General features: G+C 38.5%; 1 protein-coding gene across 1 annotated transcript; it reads right to left on the reverse strand.

Annotated features, from left to right (window-relative positions):
- Nucleotides 1-1,370: 1,370 nt before the first annotated feature.
- LOC133076792 (AT-rich interactive domain-containing protein 1A-like) lies at nucleotides 1,371-5,340 on the reverse strand. Its single transcript, XM_061171356.1, is given in 3 exon segments — nucleotides 1,371-4,694; nucleotides 4,696-4,805; nucleotides 4,808-5,340. Coding segments are annotated over 3 exon segments (3,951 nt in total). The 5' UTR covers nucleotides 5,325-5,340.
- Nucleotides 5,341-20,735: the final 15,395 nt, after the last annotated feature.

The following is a 20,735-nucleotide window of genomic DNA, read 5'->3' on the forward strand; positions in this document are numbered from 1 at the left end:
ACTTTTTTTTGTTTGTTTTTTTTACCAAGATTTAATGTACATTTATTCTTAACACGTGGAACATATAGTATAAAGATTTCATACTGAATAAATGATATTCATTAAGCCAAAAAAGGAAAAAAGGAGGAATTTACATCAAGTTTTAGCTACATTGTTTGAAATACAAATATGCAGATTTTATCACTGAAAAAATCTCAATTGTGTTTCTTCATCAGGAACTTCAACTGAACCTAGAACTTTTTCACACCTCGATTAGAAAGAAAACAAAACAAAACAAAAACCCAGAAAAAAATAAACTATAAGTTGATTGGCTGCTGAGACAGCGAGGACTTTTTACAGAGACCTGTACAGCATCGCACCAAGAGGGGCGATGTCTGGCAAGAGATTAAATAGCTGTGTCTCACTTTGTGCAGGTCACCAACTTGTTAACTCGTCATACTATAAAGGGGTAGCTGGGAGGGGGACCAAACTGTGGGGATCCAAGGGTATGTGCAATGTACAATGTCATATATATACACACGTGGCAGCGCAGCCGCTGCAGCTAAAGGTTAAAACCAGTTCTAAGAGGTGATCTCAGGGTTATTCATACGATCAAGGAGGAGAGAAAGAGGTCAGGGTGTTGTAGGTTCACACGTGATACTTTGGGGGAAAAGCCTTTTTTTTTTTTCTCCTCAATGTTTAACTAAAAACATTTTTAAAAACTACAGCTTGCTGCTGACCCAGCGTTTTCTCTTGTTTCCATGTGAGACATTATTATTACAGTATGTTTACAGTATCAGGTGTACAGTACAGTACATGAAAGGGTCTACACTCTACTGCACAGGCCTCTCCAGCGAACAGGGTTTGTCCACAACTGCGAACTTCTCGGTTCCTGCAAGATTGTGAATGTACAACAATAAACCATACACAGTTCAGCAGTCACCGTTTTTGTCCTTCAGGGTTTTTTTTGGGTTTTTTTTTCCTTTTTTTTTTGTTTTTTTTAACCATTAAAAACATTATGAAATGTGGCATCCCCTTGATGCAAGGACTGGGAAAGCCATTTTTATTTTTTTTCCCCAAACTCACTGTAAACGACAGTAACTTTGGTTAAAATAAAAAAAGTCTTCTATGTAGGCTGAGCTTTGTCTTTTCAAATAGGGCAGGGTCCTGAGGGGAGTAAAGTGAGGACGGGGAATAGAAAGATGGGGAGGAAGAAGGGGCGAGAAGGAAGAGGAAAGAGAACTAGGAGAGACTTTTTTTCCAAGGGAGAAGCTGGACAGCACAGGGTAAACTGGATTCTGGGGTGGTTTTGCATAAATAAAGGGCAACAGTCAGTTTCTAAGTTCTCCACACACGCACACGCACACAGGGAGGGAGGCGTCCCACGGCTGTCATGACTGGCCAATCAAAAACAGTACATCGCAAATGACTTGTGAAACCAATGAGTTCATCGACGGCGATACCGAGATGTCCAACAGCCGTGACTCGTACAGCGTGAACTCCGAGTGGCTCTCGTCCACCGTGGCCAGGGCCAGCAGCGCACGCGCAGCCCGTCGCATCATGTCCACACTAGTTGGCTCGAAGGGCGGGTGATGCATGTGGAGCAGGCTGGCCTGGCTCTGCTGGAACCGTGTGGCAGCAAGGCTATCCTCCAGGAAGCCCGGGAGGTTGCCGATGCTGCCTTTCTGCACCGCAATGGCACGGGCTGCCAGGCTGTCACCCTGTGCCAGGTTGGCTAGCAGTACTACAGCCATCTCCCGGCACACCGGGTTCTTTCGGTCACTGAGGAAGCGCACCATGGTGCTGTACAACTTCTCCAGGCGGCTGAAGCGGGGTGTGGCCAGGATCAGGTCCACATTGTTGTCCTGGATGCTGAGTTTGCTGAGGGTTTCCAAGACCAGTCTCTGGGGGGAGAGGATGGCGTTGGGGCCCAGGGTGGAGAAGGGGTCCTGGGCTTCAGCTGAAGGGCAGACTGCCCAGTGTAGGAGTCCATCCAGGACAGGCAGGCAAATGCTCTCGGGGTATGGGGAGAGGTCCAACTGCCCCAAAATGTTGGCGAGCGTGACCAAGGTGTTTTCCCGAAGCATCTCCAAGCAGTCTCACCACCACTCCGCTTTGTTGCAGCTCACCCCTTGGTCCTGCTCCTCCTCCTTCTCAGAAGTCAGTGGCGCCTGCTTCCGTTCTGGGTGCTTATGGTGCAGAAGGATGAGCTTGCCCAGGATCAGCAGCAGCCCCGGGTGTTTGGACATCTCGAAGTCGTTGCCTGGCACAAATGACAGACTTCGGATGGTATTGGAGACACAGACGCAGAGTTTGGCAAGGGAATCCTGCCAGTCCAGAAGGGTACACAGTGGGGTCTCATCTTTACTGTGGGGTTCTTCCTCTAGGATCTTGATGTTCCGATGGCTCTGTGCTGGGCTGATGCCACATGGGAACTTGCTGCTTTCCTTGGTGGCCTCTACACTCTTAGCTCCCTCCTTGGTCAACGTGCTAGACCGGGTGGACAACATGTCATCCATAGTGGCTGTGATCCGTTTTTCTGGAGGGCCATCGGTCGGGGGGCCCTCCTGCTCTGTTGTCCCTGGTGTACCCACTACTGCTGTGACATACTTCCGAGTGACTGGTGGGCAGGGTACATGAGGCCGGGAAGGCAGCAGCTCTGTTTTGCTCTCAAAGTGGGTCTGGATATGCTCAGTGGTGTCCCCCCCACCAATCCGCCAGTGCAGCAAGCCACTGTCAAACTCCTGCACGCGCCCAAGCTTATCTGAGCAGTCCACCACAAACGGGTCATTCTTTTGCACGATCTTTACTGGAAGCCTGTCAAACTTACTAATCAGTTTCTCCTCACTATTCTCTGAGGCGGCTTTGTCCTTGCCCGCAAAGGCCATCTCCTCATCATTTTCAATTACCTCCTCCTCTTCTTCCTCCTCTAGTTTAGGACCTAGAAGGTCTTCCTCCTCCTCCCCCTCCACAGGAGCTGGACTAGACGCTTTGCTGAATCTCCCAGGGTCCAGTAGTGTTCTCTGTCCTGGGTCACCCACCTCATACTCCTTTAAAATGCCAAAGATCTCAATCAGGCAACGTCGGAAATATTCCACAAGGAGCTCTAGCAACCCTGGGAGCTGACTGAGGTTGAAAGTCATGATGCTGTTGTCATCATACAGCAGGATGTTAATGGTGTCTAATGCCCACGTGCTCTCTGCCAGCAGCCCAGACTTGAGGGACATCATTACCCGCCATGCCTCTGGGGTTCCGATGTCTTTCATCATGAGCCGCCTCCTCTGCTTCAACACAGGCTGTGTGGCTTCAACAGAGCCAGGTGGGAAGGTGATGTCCCGCCGAATCATAGGGGGCTGCGCAGGGGCAGGTGCTTTGTGTGAGGCAGGTACTGGGGGACCTGCCTTCTGCATCTTCATCCCAGAGTGCAGGAATGGAGACTTGCTAGGAGAGGTGCGGTTCTCCATTGGCCGGGGCAGGGGAGCGGGGCTGGATACCTGAGGAATGTGATTCTGCATGCTTGGTGGGGGCTGGTAGTTGGATGGAGGGGGCCTTGTCCTGGGGGGCACGGGGGCAGAAGGACCATATGGGGGCTGGCGTGTGCCATGGGAAGGCCATGGGCCTTCATGGTTGGCTCTCTGATCCGTGTGCAGCATTTCCTCTGTTCGGTTCACGCCCTGATAGGCAGCGCCTTGCGGGGCAGAGCCCGTGCTCTGCCTGTTGGCGTAATTGTAGGTCATGTCATGACGCCCCTGCCACATGGTGCCTTGCTGAGCAACCTCAGCCGATGCCTGTATGGGGCCGCCCATCATCTGCGGTGGCATGTTCTGTTGGGCACTGGAGCCAGGGGGTGCTGAGACACGGTCTCGGCCAAACTGGAATGGAAACTGGTTCTGGGGGCCGCCTGCTGGTCGGCGCGCAGTAGCAGCGGCGGCAGTGGCAGGATAGGCATTGCCATACTGGTTGTACACATCTTGCTGAGGGGAAGGCTGAGCAGCTTGTTGCTGGCTGGCAGGCTGGGGCTGGGCTGGGGGCAACTGCTGCTGCTGGGGCCGCCCCTGCCCCGTGCTGTATGGCACACTGTACATCTCCCCTTCGTGCCGCTTGGCAGGAGGGCCGTATGTGCCATCCATCGGCCGCTTGTAATTCTGCTGCTGCTGCTGATACATTGTGGTCTGCTGGCTGGGGAAGGGGCTGCTGGAAGGGGTGCCTTGAGCGGAGAACTGATCGCCATAGGAATCATGTCGTTGCTGCTGCGGCTGCGCGGGGTAACGGCTAGGAGAATACATCCCCGAGTCTGGGTTGGAAGGCATGAGATTCGGCTGTGGGGCTGCAATACCCATGTTTCCCTCGGGTCCTATTCCGGACTCCGTCCTCACTCTGTCATAAGGACCTCCATAGGGATAGTGCTGTCGCGGTCCCATTGCCACATTTCCCAGCCCAGGGCCGGCAGCTCGACTGTAGGGGTCCCCCATCCCGCCGTTAGGGCCCTGACCTGAGGACATGAAGGGATCACTCCCTGGAGCTTTCCTCATGCTGCCATAAGGATCTTTATTTGGCTCGTAGGACATGCGCCCCATCATGTCAGAGGTATTCATACTGGGCTGGTACCCCGGGTTTGGAGTCATGGAATTCCGCTTTTGGAATGTGGGGTCACTTCCATCAGGAAAGGCATCCTGGATCCCGACCGAATTGCTCCTCATGCCTGGCAAGGGGGGGGATCTGGCTGTGTGGTGTGGATGCTGGAGTTGGTGGCTTCAGGTCTCCCCCTTCTGCCATGGAACTGCTGGTTGACTGAGGTGTCTGTGGCCCCTGCATTGACCCTGAGAGGGAGGCTGGATCTTGGGCTGGGACTTCTTGGAATCAGCAGCTGCAAAGATGTCTGGGGGAGGGTCTTCTCCCCGTTCGATCTTGCACTCAAAGGCATAGAGACATTGGATGTACTGCTTTTTCAAGGAGCTGGCAGCACTGCTTGAGGTGCCGACATTGAGGTTGGTCGCAAGTTCCCGCCATTTTTTGTTCTTGTTGACCTGAGTCAATCCACCAATTTCCTTCACAGACACATAGAGGCGGTACAGGTCCAGAGGTTTCCTACCCACAGCAGGCAGATTTGTCATGCCCATGGCCTTCTCCTCCGTGAAGGCCAGATAACGGTCCACCCACATCTTCCTCTCAGGCTCACCACCCAGCTCATACAACTTGATGATCTTCTCATTGGCTGTAGTAGAATAACTGGATTTCTTGGATTTAGATTCCGTCTTGGGTGTCCCATCTGCTTTGTTGTTCATTTTGGTGGCTGGAGTTAACTTGACATCCCCAAGACCCATCATCTCTGGGCTGGCTGCCATCCCTGCTGAATTGTTGGTCATGCTGAGGGCAACTTTGAGAAGAGTTCAGAGTACTTTGATTTTTGGCAGGATTAATGTAAATATCATTTACATTCACGACATTCTTTTCATTTTCTTTTACTTATGGAACAATGTTAGAAGTTGGGTAGCACTCCCCCAGAGTCTTTATATTTGGTGGGGTTTTTTTTTAAGGAATTTCTGATATATTTCTCAGTTAGCTTTTTAGCATTCAGGTTTTACTGAAAACAAAATTTTGCAGAAATTTGTTATAGACATACATTTTGTAATTTCTACTACCCACATATATTTGAAAAATTGATCACTGAATTGAACCTTAAGTTTCTTAATTATTCATTTCTCTTGAATGTGTTTTATTATGATTTTGAACCTATTGACTCTATTCATTAACACAGGTTAACATTCCTCCTCCTTGCCTCACATGATTCCACACTCCATTTGTTTTCTGCCATATTTTGAAGTCTTCAACCAATGTTGGGTGGAGTCAAAATGCAAATTAAAAAAAAAATCCTGACTCTGGGATTGTAAGTATTTCTGGGAAAAAAGAAAAAAAAAAATAACACAATGCATTTAAAATGTTTACACTCTAAATTCATGCTAACCAATTTTAGTTGGATTCTAAAAGCTACTCGGTAATCTTTTATTCCCATTTTGCACATCAGCTGTTCCAGTCATCTTGCCTCAACATATACAGTTGGGCCTCTGTATAAGTGGGCTCCCATCCATGGATTCAACCAACTTCAGATCAAAAAGTTCAGAAAAAACTTTTCAGAAAATTCCAAAAAACAAAACTTGATTTTGCTGTGGACAAACTATTTATTATATAGCATTTATATTGTGTTAGATATTATAAGTAATCTGGAGACGATTTAAAGTATATGGGAGGATTGTGTAGGTTATATGCAAATATTACTCCATTGTATATGAGACTTCAGCATCTTCAGATTTCATTATCTTCAAGGTGTCATGGAACCAATCCCCCACTGAAAGATACTGAAGGACTACATACTATATCACATATCTTTGAGCAGATATCTTCAACTCCTAATGCATTGAAAATTTGAATGAGAATTAACCTCAATTTTTTCCCCTATTACTCAAATTCTCCTTGTATATAATCACCATTATTTTTGCTCTTTTTCCTCCAATATCAAAGAAAGAAAAAAAAAAAACAAACTTCTTTTCAAGACAAGGGCTTATATTTGTGATACTGATGCCATGATATTTTCTTGAGTCCTTCCACAATTACCTCCCTTGTCTGTCATATATATTTATTCTATCCAACTCTTTCCCATCAGTCTTCAAGTATTTCAACTTTTCCTTATGCTAACACTTTTATACCATGATTCCTCCTCAATCTATCCCTCATTGTCTAATTTTCTGAATTTTTATCAGAATTTAACATGGTTGAAACTTTTCCTTTCAGTTACTCCTTTCAGTTGCCTTCTGCAAATTGGAAATTTGGATTGTCTTTCTAACTCTGATCTTTTTCTTTCACTTACCCTCCCATTTTTTGCTTCCACTATTCTCTCCCCTTACACATTTTAGTTTGGCGAATTCAAGCACTTGCCACCATTTCAACTTTCACTTCTGAGCAAAAACTATAAAAACTTTGTCTCTAGGTGTGTCTTACTCCCTAATTTTCTGACCGGCATTTCAACAGCACTATGAAATTCTTCTCATGGGGAATCTGGAGAACTTTCAAGCTCTACATGTCTCGCCTTCAAAATTGTTCCTCTTCCCAGTTTCCAGTTCTCAGGCAAGATGACTACCATTCTTTCTTTCTTTACACAGTTAATTCCTTGAAACTGTTGTTCTGCCTTTACACTATCTTTGCATCCATTCCTCAGTTTTTCAATAATATAAATTAGGTCCTTATTATTACTTATAAATAATATTATGCCTATTTTTCAACTAAAACCTTAAATGAGATGCTAAAAACAAACAAGACAAGACTAAAACAAGATAGGAGTTAAAAAATAATTTAAACAAAAGGTCATTATGTCAGTTGGGAATGTTTTACTTCATTCCTAAACTTCAAATTACTATCACTCTCATTATTTCAGAGAAGCTTGAAAACAACCTAATTATGATGCTAATTTATTTTCCCATATAAAACACAGGTCAGCTACCTAAGTACAATCATAATGACATTATTTTTAAAAGGCAGACAACACAAAGTATTCTAATAAACATTTTCTTGTTTATCTCCCAAGGAAAATTTCTTCCTAAAACTTAATTTTCTTTATGTAAGTTGACAAAAATGGGTGTTTGAGCTCTTACTTTCTTCTTCTTTCTCTTTCCCTTCATTCAGAGTTAAAAAGAAAGCATATATTTTTAGTAAATTGCACTTATAGTGAGAGAAGAAAGATTGGAGTTTGAGAGCAGACACATGGGATGTTTTCCTGAGACAGCAGGATGGAGAAGAAGTGGCAAAACTCCTCTACACCCTCAACTTTCACATCTGTGTCCCACTGCAATTCTGTGTCTGAGTGCACCTCCAAATGTAGAATTTTAGAGGAGGAGAAATTGCTGTAGTTCATCTACTCAAGAAGGCTAAGAATTCTGAACCTGAGAGGTAAAAGTAGAAGTAGAATAAGAGGCAGTGAGAGTGAAATAATCATCTCACACTGAAAAGATGTCACGCACATGTCCCAGCATAAGTACAAATGGAAGAGCCAATATAAGTGAAGAGCCACAGCAGTGATACTGAGAGCTGAATTCCCTGAGAGATGAACTTAAGAGTGTGAATTGCAGTAAAGATTCAGAGACTAAGTTTCTTTGTTTGATCAATGCTGGGGGGAAAAAAAAGCTAGGTATGGGAATGTTCATTACTGGAAAAACTCTATTACACATAAATCTTTCTTCAGAACACTTTTTACCAAGAATTCAAACATGGAAAGCATCCAATGAACAGAATTTTTCCAAAATGATAGTTAAATGGTCTTCTTCTTTTAAAAAATAATTTTCTATAGTTCTAAAAACCTGGTAGTGGTATGATCTGCCAGGCTTCCACTGCTGGTAGGGGATGTTACACAAGGTAACCAAGAATGTCTGTGTTTCAAATCATTGGTCTATTTGTACATATCTCTCCCTCTCTGGAAATGGGAAATGCCTCAGTAACTTATTTATTCCTGTATGTCACCCATAGTATCTGGCAAATGTCTTGTATAATAAATACACAATATAAATACAAATATAAATGTAAATATAAATACAAAATGCTCGTACAAAATTATTTGACCTAATTATGTGATGTTTTCAAAATTCTGAGGATGAATTTTACTCATAGCACTTGCTGCAGAAATGAAACTCAAAATAGAAATTCTTGAAATATTGCAAAATATCTTCAAATTTTCAGTTTCTATGACATTGTATATTTCTATGTCACTGTGTAGTGTTGTAACTTTAGGTAGGAATGCTTCGGGTTGGGTGAATAAATTTTACTTGGCACTTTCTTGTTGCAATATCTGAAAACAGATGATAATATTCTCCTACTTTGGTATACCCAACAAGTTCTTTAAAATGCACGTTACGGTAAGCCAAACTCAGATAGATATAACTCCTTGTTATTTAGTTTATAAAATATAGCTATTTATAGGTAGGGTATATAGAATCTACTAAACATACACTGGATAAATATAAATGAAGTGATTTCTGGAGGCCTTAGGTTTAATAGGACTAAAATTAACATTTTTATTCTATGTAAATCCATTAACTTTCAAAACCTCTAAACTTTTCAGTTTTCTAAATTTGGATCTAATTGTGTCATTTCAACTACCACATTTTTCTTGTTGATATTATAATTTTGACTTAATCTGCTACTGGGTTTATTCAATCAGTTATTCAACACATATATACTGATCTTTTGTATAGGCCAAATTATGTGCGTGTTAGTGAATTTACAAAGTTGAAAGGATACATTTTCTGCCCTTATAAATTACAGTTCAGATTAGAATCAGACATGCAAACAATTATAATGTGTCAACTGCAATAGTGGAGGATGGCAGGACACACTGAGCAAGCAGATGCCTATGTCAGGCTACTCAAGGCTGGGAATGTATCATAGGGAAGTCCACACTTGAACTGAGACACATAATGAGTACGATTTTAACAAACTTATTCGAGGCAAGGTATCACAAGGAAGAGTTATCCAGGTGAAGTTCTACATGAGGGCTCCCAGCCAAGGAGGGAGGGAAAAAATTAGGCTGAAATATGCCTCTCTGTCCATTTGCATGGCCATCTTCCCTGCAGCACAGCTGACTGAGTCCAATAGAGAGGTCCTCTTGCTAATTCATTTGTTCAGAGCAAATGCCTTATTCTAATCCACCTGCCCAGAGGGGGCATTTTAAAATAATGTGTACAAAGGTAACCTCTGTGCTCCAAGAAATCCTGGCCAACTCCTGTGAGAGCATGAAAGGGCAAGGAGGCAGCAGAAACTGGTAGTCTGGTGAGTGAGGAATAGTGAGGGATAGAAGGGCGATACATGGCTTGAAATGCAGCAAAGAAGTTAATGAATACTGGAATTTTAAAATATCCATTGAATTTTGCAAAAGGGTTGTGATTGATGAACCTAACTAGTATAGCATGTTCAGTGGAGTCGTGAGGGGTAAACCTTGTTGCAGCACATAGTGAAATGGTCACAGTGAGGAATTAAGAGACAGTAAATACAGAGAGAAAGAGAGAGGGAGGGAGAAAGAGAGAGAGAGAGAGCTTCAGGGGACAGGCTCAGTGAATATTTATGTTCAAATACACATGTGTAACAATCACCCAATTCAAGACATAGAAATTTTCTAGCACCTCAGAACGTTCTCTTGTGGCTCCATTCAGTCGTAACCTCCCATTTCAAGAAGACAACCATTATACTGATCTCTATCATGATGCGTTATATTTGACTGTTCTTCAACCTCATACAAATAGGATCACGTGAAACATATTATTTTGTGTCTAGCTTCTTTTTCTCAAGTGTTGAGTGCAAAATTCATCCATGCTCTTGCATGTAGCTGTAATTTGCCATTTTGTATTTCATTATATTCCATTGTATGAATATACTCAAAAATGTATAGCCACTTTTTTTTTAGTCATATTGGTGAAAAGTTCTTCAATGTTAAGGTTACTACCAGTTCTCAGTTATTACAACCTTTGCTGCTATTAACATTCCTGTGCATATTTTTTGGGAGCTGTGTACCCATTTCTTTTGGGTATATCTAAAAATGAAATTGTTAGATCATAATATAGGCATACATTTAGCATTAACAAAAACATAAAGTTTTCCAAAATTGTTGTACTAATTTACATTCCATCAACAGAATATAAGAGTTGCTCTGTATTTTCGCCAATATTTGTATCTTCCATCTTTTTCATTTTAGCCAGTCTGGCAGTTGTGTGTTGTATTTCATTGTGATTTTAATTTGCATCTTTCTGAAGCCTAATTATTTTAGCATTCTTTTGTGAAATACACATTCAAATCTTTTGACCATTTTTCTGTTTAGTTTTCTGTCTTTTTATTGGTTCATTGAAGTTCTGAATGTATTCTGAATATGTCTTTTTCAATATATGTAGTACAAATATATCCTTTCATAGCATGACTTGTCTTTCTGTCTCTTAATGGTGTTTTTAAAAGGAGAAATTTTTAATTTTAATTTTAACAGAGTTCCAGTTATTAATGTTCTTGTGTACTATTTATTATATTTTGCCCAGCTCAAGGTTATGAAGATATTCTATGTTTTCTTCTAGAAGTTTTATTGTTTTGCTTTTTACATAAAAATCTACAATCCATCTGTGATTGATTTTTTTGTTCATAATATGATGTATGGATTAATTTATTTTTTCCCATATTGATATGCCAAAGAACCAGCTCCATTTATAGAAAATAAATTCTTTTACAACTGTTCTGCAGGTGACAGTATGTGGGAGTATCTGTTTCTGCATTGCTCATGTTGATTTCTTTGTCTTTTTGTCTATTCTTGCATCAATACAATACTATCTTAATTGCTGTAACTTTATAGTTTATAGTAACTCTTTAATCAGGTATCATGGTCCTCCTTTACTGATGTTTTTTCAGTATTGTATTAGCTATGCTTGGTCCTTTGCTTCTCTATATAAATAATAGAACAATTTTGTCAGTCTGCACATCTAATTTGAATAAACTGCTGGAATTTTTCTGTGGGCGTTTGTATAGAACTTTTAGAACAGCTGAGATAGAACTGACATGTTAAAAAATAATATATATTCCTATTCATAAATACTGAATTATTTATCCAATTTATATTTTATGTAATTAGTATACAATTTCATGAAATTACTGGATCCTTTTAAATCTTGTTTTATATTTATTTCATATTTTTGTTCTATCATTTCTCTTTTATTACTTTTTTTGGATTATTAAAATGTTTTAATCCCATTTTTTCTCATTTATCAGTTTGTTACAACTTCACTTACTACAGCTAACCAAATAAATGTGTTTTGTGTACTTGAAAAGAATAAGTATTCTGCCACTGTTGGCTATAGCGTTTGATTTATGATAATTAGTTCAAATTGGTCATTTGTGTTGCTCAAATCACCTTTAATCTATCTTTTTTTCTGCTGCTCTTTTGCAGTTACTGAGGTAAGTGTTTTTAACTGTCTAAATAGGATTGTTGATTTGTCTACTCCTATTTTTGTTGCTATAAATTTCTGCTTTATAAATTTTGTCACTGTGGTAGATATATGTAAATTTAGGATTACTCTTTCTGTCGAACTGAGCTTTCTTAAAATCAAATGTCTCTCTTTATATCTTGCAATAATTTTGCCTTGAAGTCTACTTTTTCTACAGTTAATATAGCTGCCCTAGCTTTCTTCTGTTAGTGTTTTTATGTTTAATATTTTCCTTAAATCTTTATTTGCCCTCATATTTAACATGTGTTTCTTATCAACAGCGTATTTTTGGATTTTGCCTTTTTATTCAGTTTGACAGTCTTTGGCATTTAACTGAATTATTTATTCAATTTACATTTCATGTAAGTACTAACAGTAATTTAAAAATCTTTTTTATCTTGTTTTCCATTCCTCCTATTGCTATTTTGTCCCATCATTTCTCCTTTATTTACTACTTTAGGATTGTTCAAGTATTTTTTATTTCAGTTTTCTCTTTTACTAGTTGGTTTGTTGAAATTTTATTAAATATTATCTTAGTAGTCATTAGATGAATTACAACATGCATGTTGTGTAGCATGTGAATGTTTTATTCCTTTTTATTGCCAAATAATGTTTCATTTCTGCTGTTCCCTCCTCCGTAGGATTTTCCTCCTCAAGTACTAGCTACTTTTGCAGCTCCTAACTCTAATCTCTTTCTCCTCAGCACAGACAGTCTATCTCCTTTCAAAAGAATTTTATTCTTCTATAACAAGAAGTGGTGAATCACCCCTGGTAGAAAGCAGGCATGAGTGAAAAACTCATTTCTGTGTGCCTTCTTCCTTCCGGAATTATGGCTCCTCAAATCCGCTTTGCATTGGTTCTTCTATAATGTTTCTAAGCAGTTTTTTTATGTATTTTGTTCAACTTTTGTAGTTGTATCTGGTGGAAAATTAGTCTGATACAAATAACACTATGAAGGCTGGAACTGGAAGTTAATCTACTCTTTCCATAAGCCTGATTCAAAAGCAGAGTTATGTGGAGATAGCTAGAGAGGAGAGTGAGTTGGAATGTGTGTGAATGTGGCCGATATGTCAGCATGCTTATATACTAAAGGATTCAGTGGAAAATGAAAGGTCGAGGATTCAGGAATCAAGAGCTCATGTGAATAAATTAGCATTGCATTAGAGGAGAAGCTTTGTATGGTAAGAATTCCTGCGATTGGTGCCAATACTAATAGGTGTACAAATGGAAGGGCAGAAAATTGAGGTAGTTCATGTAACCTCCATTTTCTTGTGAAATAACAATAAAAGTCATTGTTTTGAGTTGGAGAGGAGTGGTAGATGAAGGAAGTCTCAGAATAGTAATGAAGCTTTAGAATACACGCTGGGATGATTACAGAGGAAGCTGGCCAGAGACATATAGCAGGATTTCTGAGCTGTTTTGAAGGGCGAGCCGAACATCATGCCACAATTTAAATTCCTTTTACCGCCACAGCTCAAATTTAAGAGGCAGCTCTTGGGCCACAGAGCTTTTACCTTTGTTGTCTCATCTTGAACTTAGGCTATTTGGGGATTTATCCTGAGAACTTCATGCACTGGAACATATCAGTTCTAATTCTTGAGAGTCATTACTGGAAGTTCTGTGAGTTAGCTACAGAATATAGCTAGAAGATATAGAGAGCAATGACTATGATGTTAGTGTTGAGTTTGGGCCATGTAACTTCACAGTATTGATTCCTTGTAAAGGACCGTGTTGGATTTAGTCTCAGTACATCATCCTTAAAGGAAGGATGTTGTATACTAACACACAGGAATCCATTAGAGTGCCTCTTTCCTCAGACCCTGCCACCTACACTACTTCACCAAGATCCCAGCCAGTCTTTACTGATCTAACTCCCTTAAGTTTATTATGTCAGGAGTAGAGGATTGAATCTGATCATTAAAGCATTTTTTCTAATTATCATGAGCTCAATGACTTTATCTTGCTTATCAAGATAAAGTTTCGAAATAATAAGAATCAAAATATCATGGTGGCAAGATCTTACTGACCAATACAATACTCTCTTTATCTCATTTAGTGAGACTAGTAAGTGCTAAAGTAACACTAACTCAATGTGTTCTTTCTTTACACATGAGGAGTTAGTCACAGACATTGTTGCATAGCAAAGTACAAAATACCTCAAAACAACAATCATCTAATATTTCTCACATGTCTGTGGGCCAGCTGGGGTTCAGCTGTTCTGGGCTGTGTCCATCTGGGCAGCTTTGCTCAGCATCTTCCCATGAGCAACAGGCTAGCCAGGGCATATTCTTCTTATGCCAATGACAGCGATGCAAGACAACAAACAGAAACATGTGAGATCTCTTATGGCCCAGACATGAAACTGGCAAACTATCATTTTTGCCTATTTATCATTGGCCAAAACGAGTCACATATCCAAGCTCAAAGTCAAGGGGCAGAAAGGTAACTCCATCTATGATGAGGCCATGGCAAAATATTCATGAATGGAGGAGTGAAAATTGAGGCCAATAATGTAACTTACCACACATACCAGTGTACTTTCCCTACCTTCCCTGTGGATTTCTCATACAAGGTTTAGGAATGAACCTTCTAGGAAATTACTCATCCTATCTGTGTATGGATAATCCAAGTGCACGGGCTTGGGGTTTTTTTGTTGTTGTTGTTTACTGGGTGTTTTTTAAATGGACAATCTGGAGCAAAAGGGCATCTCTAACATAGACTCACATTACTTTATGACTCACATTACTTTGAACAAAATCCATATGATTTTCTATCTGGGACTCAAGTAAGAAACAATATAGAAGAGTGATTAAAGAGAATGAACTTTGTGATTAGAAAGACCTGGAGTACAGACCAAGCTTCGCCACTTTTCAGCTGTCAACTTTGTAGGTTAGCCTTTGTAAGTCTTCCTCATTTTGAAATGGGAATATCAGTAGTGCTTACCTCTAGAAATGAGGTTCTTGAAGCAAATGCAATAATATACAAATGCCAGGCACAGAATCAATGATTGAGAGTGATAGTCATTATGATATCCATTGAAGCTGTCGCAAAATGTGGAGGAGATACTGGAGTAGTAAAGAAATAAATTACTCTTGCAATGACAGTGAGAATGTCTTCAAAGAGGTAATGATATTTGAGATGGTTGTTGAAGGATTTTGCTAGCCTGTGAAGTAATTAAAAGGTAATCAAGGGATTAATCATTGCCAGATTAAATGAATGAGAATGAATAAACTTATTACGATAGCAGCAGACATGAATTTCTAAACATTTTAGGAATTTTTACATGTCCTGTACTCCTGCTCATGAAGTTTGGTATGTATAACATTGTCACTCTATCCAATGCCCATGTGACATCCACATTTTCATTTTCTCCTGAAACCGTGTTCTACAAAGTATGTGAAGGCTGAGAGGGGCATGAAACTTGGGTCCTTGATAACTGTCAAAGCTGATAAAATGTTCAGTCACTAGGAACTAAAATGCAGATGTAAATATCATTCATTAAATTAAACTACAAAGTAATTTTCCTCAAATGCTATTACCCCATAGGTTTATAGAAAATTATATGTACCTATAGATGGGCACACTATTTTGTTTTTGTTTTTGTTTTTGCTGAAGAAACAATGATTTAAGCTGTAAACCATGAAAATGTTAAGTTGCAATAAAAGGCCACTTTCAACTTTGCCATTTAGAGGCTCACTTATTGTTCATAACTCTTATAATTGAAGTCTTATTATATTATCCTGCTGGACAGCGTGATTTCCTGTTATTTGTCTAATGTTTTTTAAAGAACAGTAATTTAATAACTATAGTGATATTCATCCTAGGCTCCCAACAAATGTGCTATTTCATGAAGCCTGTTTATAAAACACAGTCTCAGTCAATGTATATTCCAGGCTTGCCTTTAGGTGACTTTGAAAACATCGCAAAGCAGAAAAAAATAATCCCAAGGCCCTGTGATGTTACTTTTAAAAAGAAAGGAACTTTAAATTTTAGGGCATTACAGTTTTATTTCTCTTGGAAGCACTTTCAGTTTATATTTGTTCCTAAGAAAATTGATTTTATTCTTTTCTCATAGAAAAGTCTAAACTGTGTATTTCAGTTCCAGGGAAAGATTGTTAAGTTTTATTGTCTACACAACACACAAATATCCTATCACTATATTGCTCAACCAAAAACAAACAAAAATTCTGAAACTCTAAACAACATACGCATTGTTTTGTTTTCATATTATTAAAAATATAGATTAATTATAATTTTTGTAGAAAATTTTGAAATATTTACCCTTCTGATTCAGATTTTTCAATGGAATTAATGCATTTAAATAACTCTTTAACTTACTTGTAGGGAATAGATGAGAAGAGATACAAAATAACTATTTTATGTATGCCATTTCTTTAATTATATGTACACCCCAAATATGAAGCCTAAGTGATAGGTAAGATAAGTAGATGTCAGAACCCTACAGTGATACAATATTTACATATTTTAAAAATGTCCTTTTTAATCCTAGAAAGCAAAAGTTCAGAGTTAGGGTGTGTTTTGTTCAATCATTTAATAATATCTTGAATAATCTAGACACTTTGTTTAACCATAGAGTTTTCCAGTCTCCAAGTCCTCCATATCTTAACTTTTACACTTACTCTGCCTTATGTAATTATGAAAACAAATAATCTGTTGACAAAACTGATCAGAATGCTTTTGTTAGTAGTCAAAATATGATATAAGATTTCAGCAGGAAGAGGTTGTTATGCAGGCAATACCATGTTGGGATAGTAAGAATGGATCTTCCTGAGAATGAAAGCAAACATGATTTCTCTTATCTCATAGTTTTGGCATATTTTCCTTCTTCTTTTAAATGTAGTTTTCGATCCAAAATAGCACTTTCCCATTATTTTAGGCAGAAAATATATCTATATTTTTCTAAATACATTAAATAAGTTCTTTAATACCATGCTGTTATTTTAGAGATTAAAAGAAGCAAGAGAAACTTTATTCAAGTGGGTTGTCTATCCTAAAGCCAAAGAAAAAAATCATATTTTTAAACTCTACCATAATTTCTTCTTCAAATGATTAGAATGTCTTTATTACATTTTATTTTAAGATTATTTTACAATTCTAGTTGATTGAATCTTGCTTTGAATGAGTTTCAGACAGAATTCATGATATTTAGCTGAACCAAGTTAGACATTTTAAGAGCACATTTTGAGTCTTACTATTATTTGGGATCCATTTTATTTTGTGGGTTCCAATGTGGTGGCTACAACGTCAAATCTTTTAAGATATATTTTCTTGTTTTACTTTGGATGGCTGAAGCCTTTAATTTGTTTCATTTAGTTTTTGTAAAATCTATATGCAAACTCTTTAAAGTTACCTTATTCTATCAAATGACCACACATGACTAGATAGCAGGGCATATTTGTTCATATCAAAGCTATAAACACGAAAGGACATTTGGATGTGTTGCAAGCATTCTCTCCCTTCCTAATGAGCGCTTGCTTATTCCACGATCACCTTTGAAGTGACGAGTGTTAGCTGGAGTTGTGGTTTCTCTGGCCTTCACTTGCTGGTAGTGACCAACAGCAGAACCAAAATCAATCTCTGTCAGGCTTGTAATTGAGCACTTACCTAATTTATGAGACAGTTTTCCCATTAACAACAAAATCTTGAAAATTAAATAAAAACAGACCTTCACAAGTGCTGCTGCATAGGTGAATGAGGGATAAACATTGATAAATGCGCACGCCTTGTGCAAGCCTGACTTTGAAAAATTCTGTGTCAGAGTTTCAGGTCACATTTTGACAACAATTAGGAACACTGAAATAAATAGTTGGCAATTCTTCTTTGTTATGACAAGGGATGTAAAGCCATCTTTACCAAGAAAAAGCCTATTTTATGAATATGAATTGTATTACTGCAGTGTTCAGCCATCCTGCTATGACCGAGAATCTGTGGACACTTCTATTATAAACCAGAGTGGAATCCTTCTGAAGATTTGAAAAGGTTGGTTAAGCTGTTTTCACTTGATTATTTGTAAAATTCCTGTCCACTGCAATTCCATACTTCATACAGAACCCACAAGATGGTTAAAAGAAAGTTAAATGTGCAGTTAAAATTTATTTTTAGTATGAAAAGATTAACTATAGTATTTTGTGAAATGTTCTGACAAAAATCTAAATGACTCAAGAGTTCTGGCTGAATGTTAAATCTTTAAAGTCTATTGTAATTTTATCTAATTTGTGAACTCCATAAATTCACCTGTTGGTAGCATAATCATGAGTTAATTTCTTACTTTTTAAATTATATGTGTCTATATATTTAAATTGATCTAAAGAATAGAGTCTATAACAAGAAGGAGTGACATTTTATAGGTTAGAAGGAATCTATATGGATACAAAACTACCAGCCATATGGTCAGAAATTTGAACAAGTCCTCGCTGAAGCTACTGGTTGATTATTTGAACTGAGTTTGTCAATCCATTTAAAAACTGACAAGTAAACCTGTATTCCATACGGACATTGAATTTGTCTTACCCAGGATTTCTCTGGAGAAAACTAATGAAAGCAAGAAACAAAAACAAAATAAATATAAAAAGCAGCTTTTTAAAATATACTTAAGAATAAGAGTAAAATTATTGAAAATTCTAGACATTGAAATGTGATATACATAATCCTTAAAATTAGAACCAATAATAAGTGTATATATATACATAAATATCCATATATACCCAAACACACAAAGCATATTGTACTAACTTATGTCACCTGGGTTACAGTAACAGTCATATATATATACCTTATGTACAGTCATATAACACATCATATGCGTGTTCTGGGTTGGTGAAACTGCAAGCTTAGGGAGGATGGTTCTTCTACACATGATGATTCAGGACCTTCAAACACCTTTCATTCTATGGTTCTAGCACCCACTAGAGTCACGTTATCCAGCCTAAAGAAGAGGAAAGAGAGCGTGGAAACATTTTCACATCTCATCCTTTCCTTTCACATTCTGTTGACTAGATAGAAGTCACACAGCCACAGCTAACCACAGATCTAGCTGCGATATCAACTAGGAAGAGGAAAACAGATTTGTTCTGCTATACTTACACAATAATCGAAAATTCTAATTGAAATTTCAACCTTACTTACTCTGAAGTAAACTATTTAGTAACCTCTTATAGTTTGAATGCGGCAGTAATTAAGTGAAGAGTTACTCAGAGCATCTAAAATAGATATTGTAAAGAACATGAATTAAAGTACTTGCACTTTACATGTAACAAAGCCATTAAAATGACCACCCAGATTCCAACTAAATCTTTCTCCTTGTGTTGTCCTGATGTATGTTACTTGGTTTCCTAGTCTATCATAAATTAAAAGAAAAAATGAGAATGAGAAAAAATAGATGTTACCATAGGCAAGTACAATGAAAATAGCCTCCTATGCAAGGAAGACTCTAAGACAGGTAAATAAATAGGTAGACAAATCAATTGATTAATCCATCAATCGTGACAGCTTGAAGCTATTTAGTATATGGTCAAACTACTTATGCTTCAAAACATAGCTTCAAAATATAATAGTCCTCCCTTAACTGCAGGGGACATGTTCCAAGACCCCCAGTGGATGCCTGCAACTGCAGATAGTACTGAACCCTATATATACTACTTTTTTTTCTATTTATAACATACATATGATAAAGTTTAATTTAAAAATTAAGCACAGAAAGAGATTAATAACAACTAACAGTAAAATAGAACAATTATAACAATATGCTGTAATAAAGGTTATGTGAATATGGTCTCTGTCTCTCAAAATATCTTATTGTACAAATGTAATGCCTTTTCCATCTTAACGAAGCATTTATCACCCACCATGGCTGTAACTTTTGCAGTCTGGGGTGCTACAGCAAACCTAGCACAAATTTATTTTTCTTTCTTCACAATTTCATGAATAGATGATATGTTCTTACTGTAGATTTTTGCAATCCCAGCATATAATTCTTTTCCTTTCCTTCTTAGGTCAAGAACTTTCACCTTTTCACTTAAAGGAAGCACTTTATGACTTCTCTTTGGCATATCTACATTGCCAGCATCACTACTCTTGAATTTGGGGGCCATTTTAAGTAAAATCATGGTTACTTGAAAACAAGCACTGCAATACCTCCTCAGTGGATCTGATAATCTAGAAGGCTAAGTGACTAATGGGCAGGGATATGCTTGACAAAAGGATGATTCATAACCAAGGTGGGAAAGAGCCAGAGGTTGTGAGTTTTTGTCATGCTACTCAGAACAAAGTACAATTTAAAACTTATGAATTGTTTATTTGGGGCATTTTCCATTTAATATTTTTAGACTGTGATTGACTGAGGGTACCTGAAACTGGGGAAAGTGAAACCGCAGGTAAAGGGGACATTACTCTAAACATCCTTTTTAAAGCCTTTCTTGACTCTCTTGCCAGAATTATCACCATCTCCTCTGGGCTTTAAATCTCTCAATATTTTTTACTTACCTCCACTATGGTGTTTATAACATTTTTCCCTTTTCTAAACTGTAAGCTTTTGTAGACAAGGGATTTTTTTTAATCTCTCCCCACTCTGTGCTTAGCACAATGCTTGCCATAAAAATAGGTGTAATAGATGAAACAAACCCCATTCCAATAATATCAGGTGAATCTTGTTTTATAGCAGGGGGAAGTAACAATTCCACAAATTTCACTTTGAATCTCTAGCACCGTCTTCCATTACTTCTAAGAATGGTCAGAGAA

This window comes from Eubalaena glacialis, chromosome 17 (assembly GCF_028564815.1).
Source record: "Eubalaena glacialis isolate mEubGla1 chromosome 17, mEubGla1.1.hap2.+ XY, whole genome shotgun sequence".
Classification (NCBI taxonomy): Eukaryota; Metazoa; Chordata; class Mammalia; order Artiodactyla; family Balaenidae; genus Eubalaena; species Eubalaena glacialis.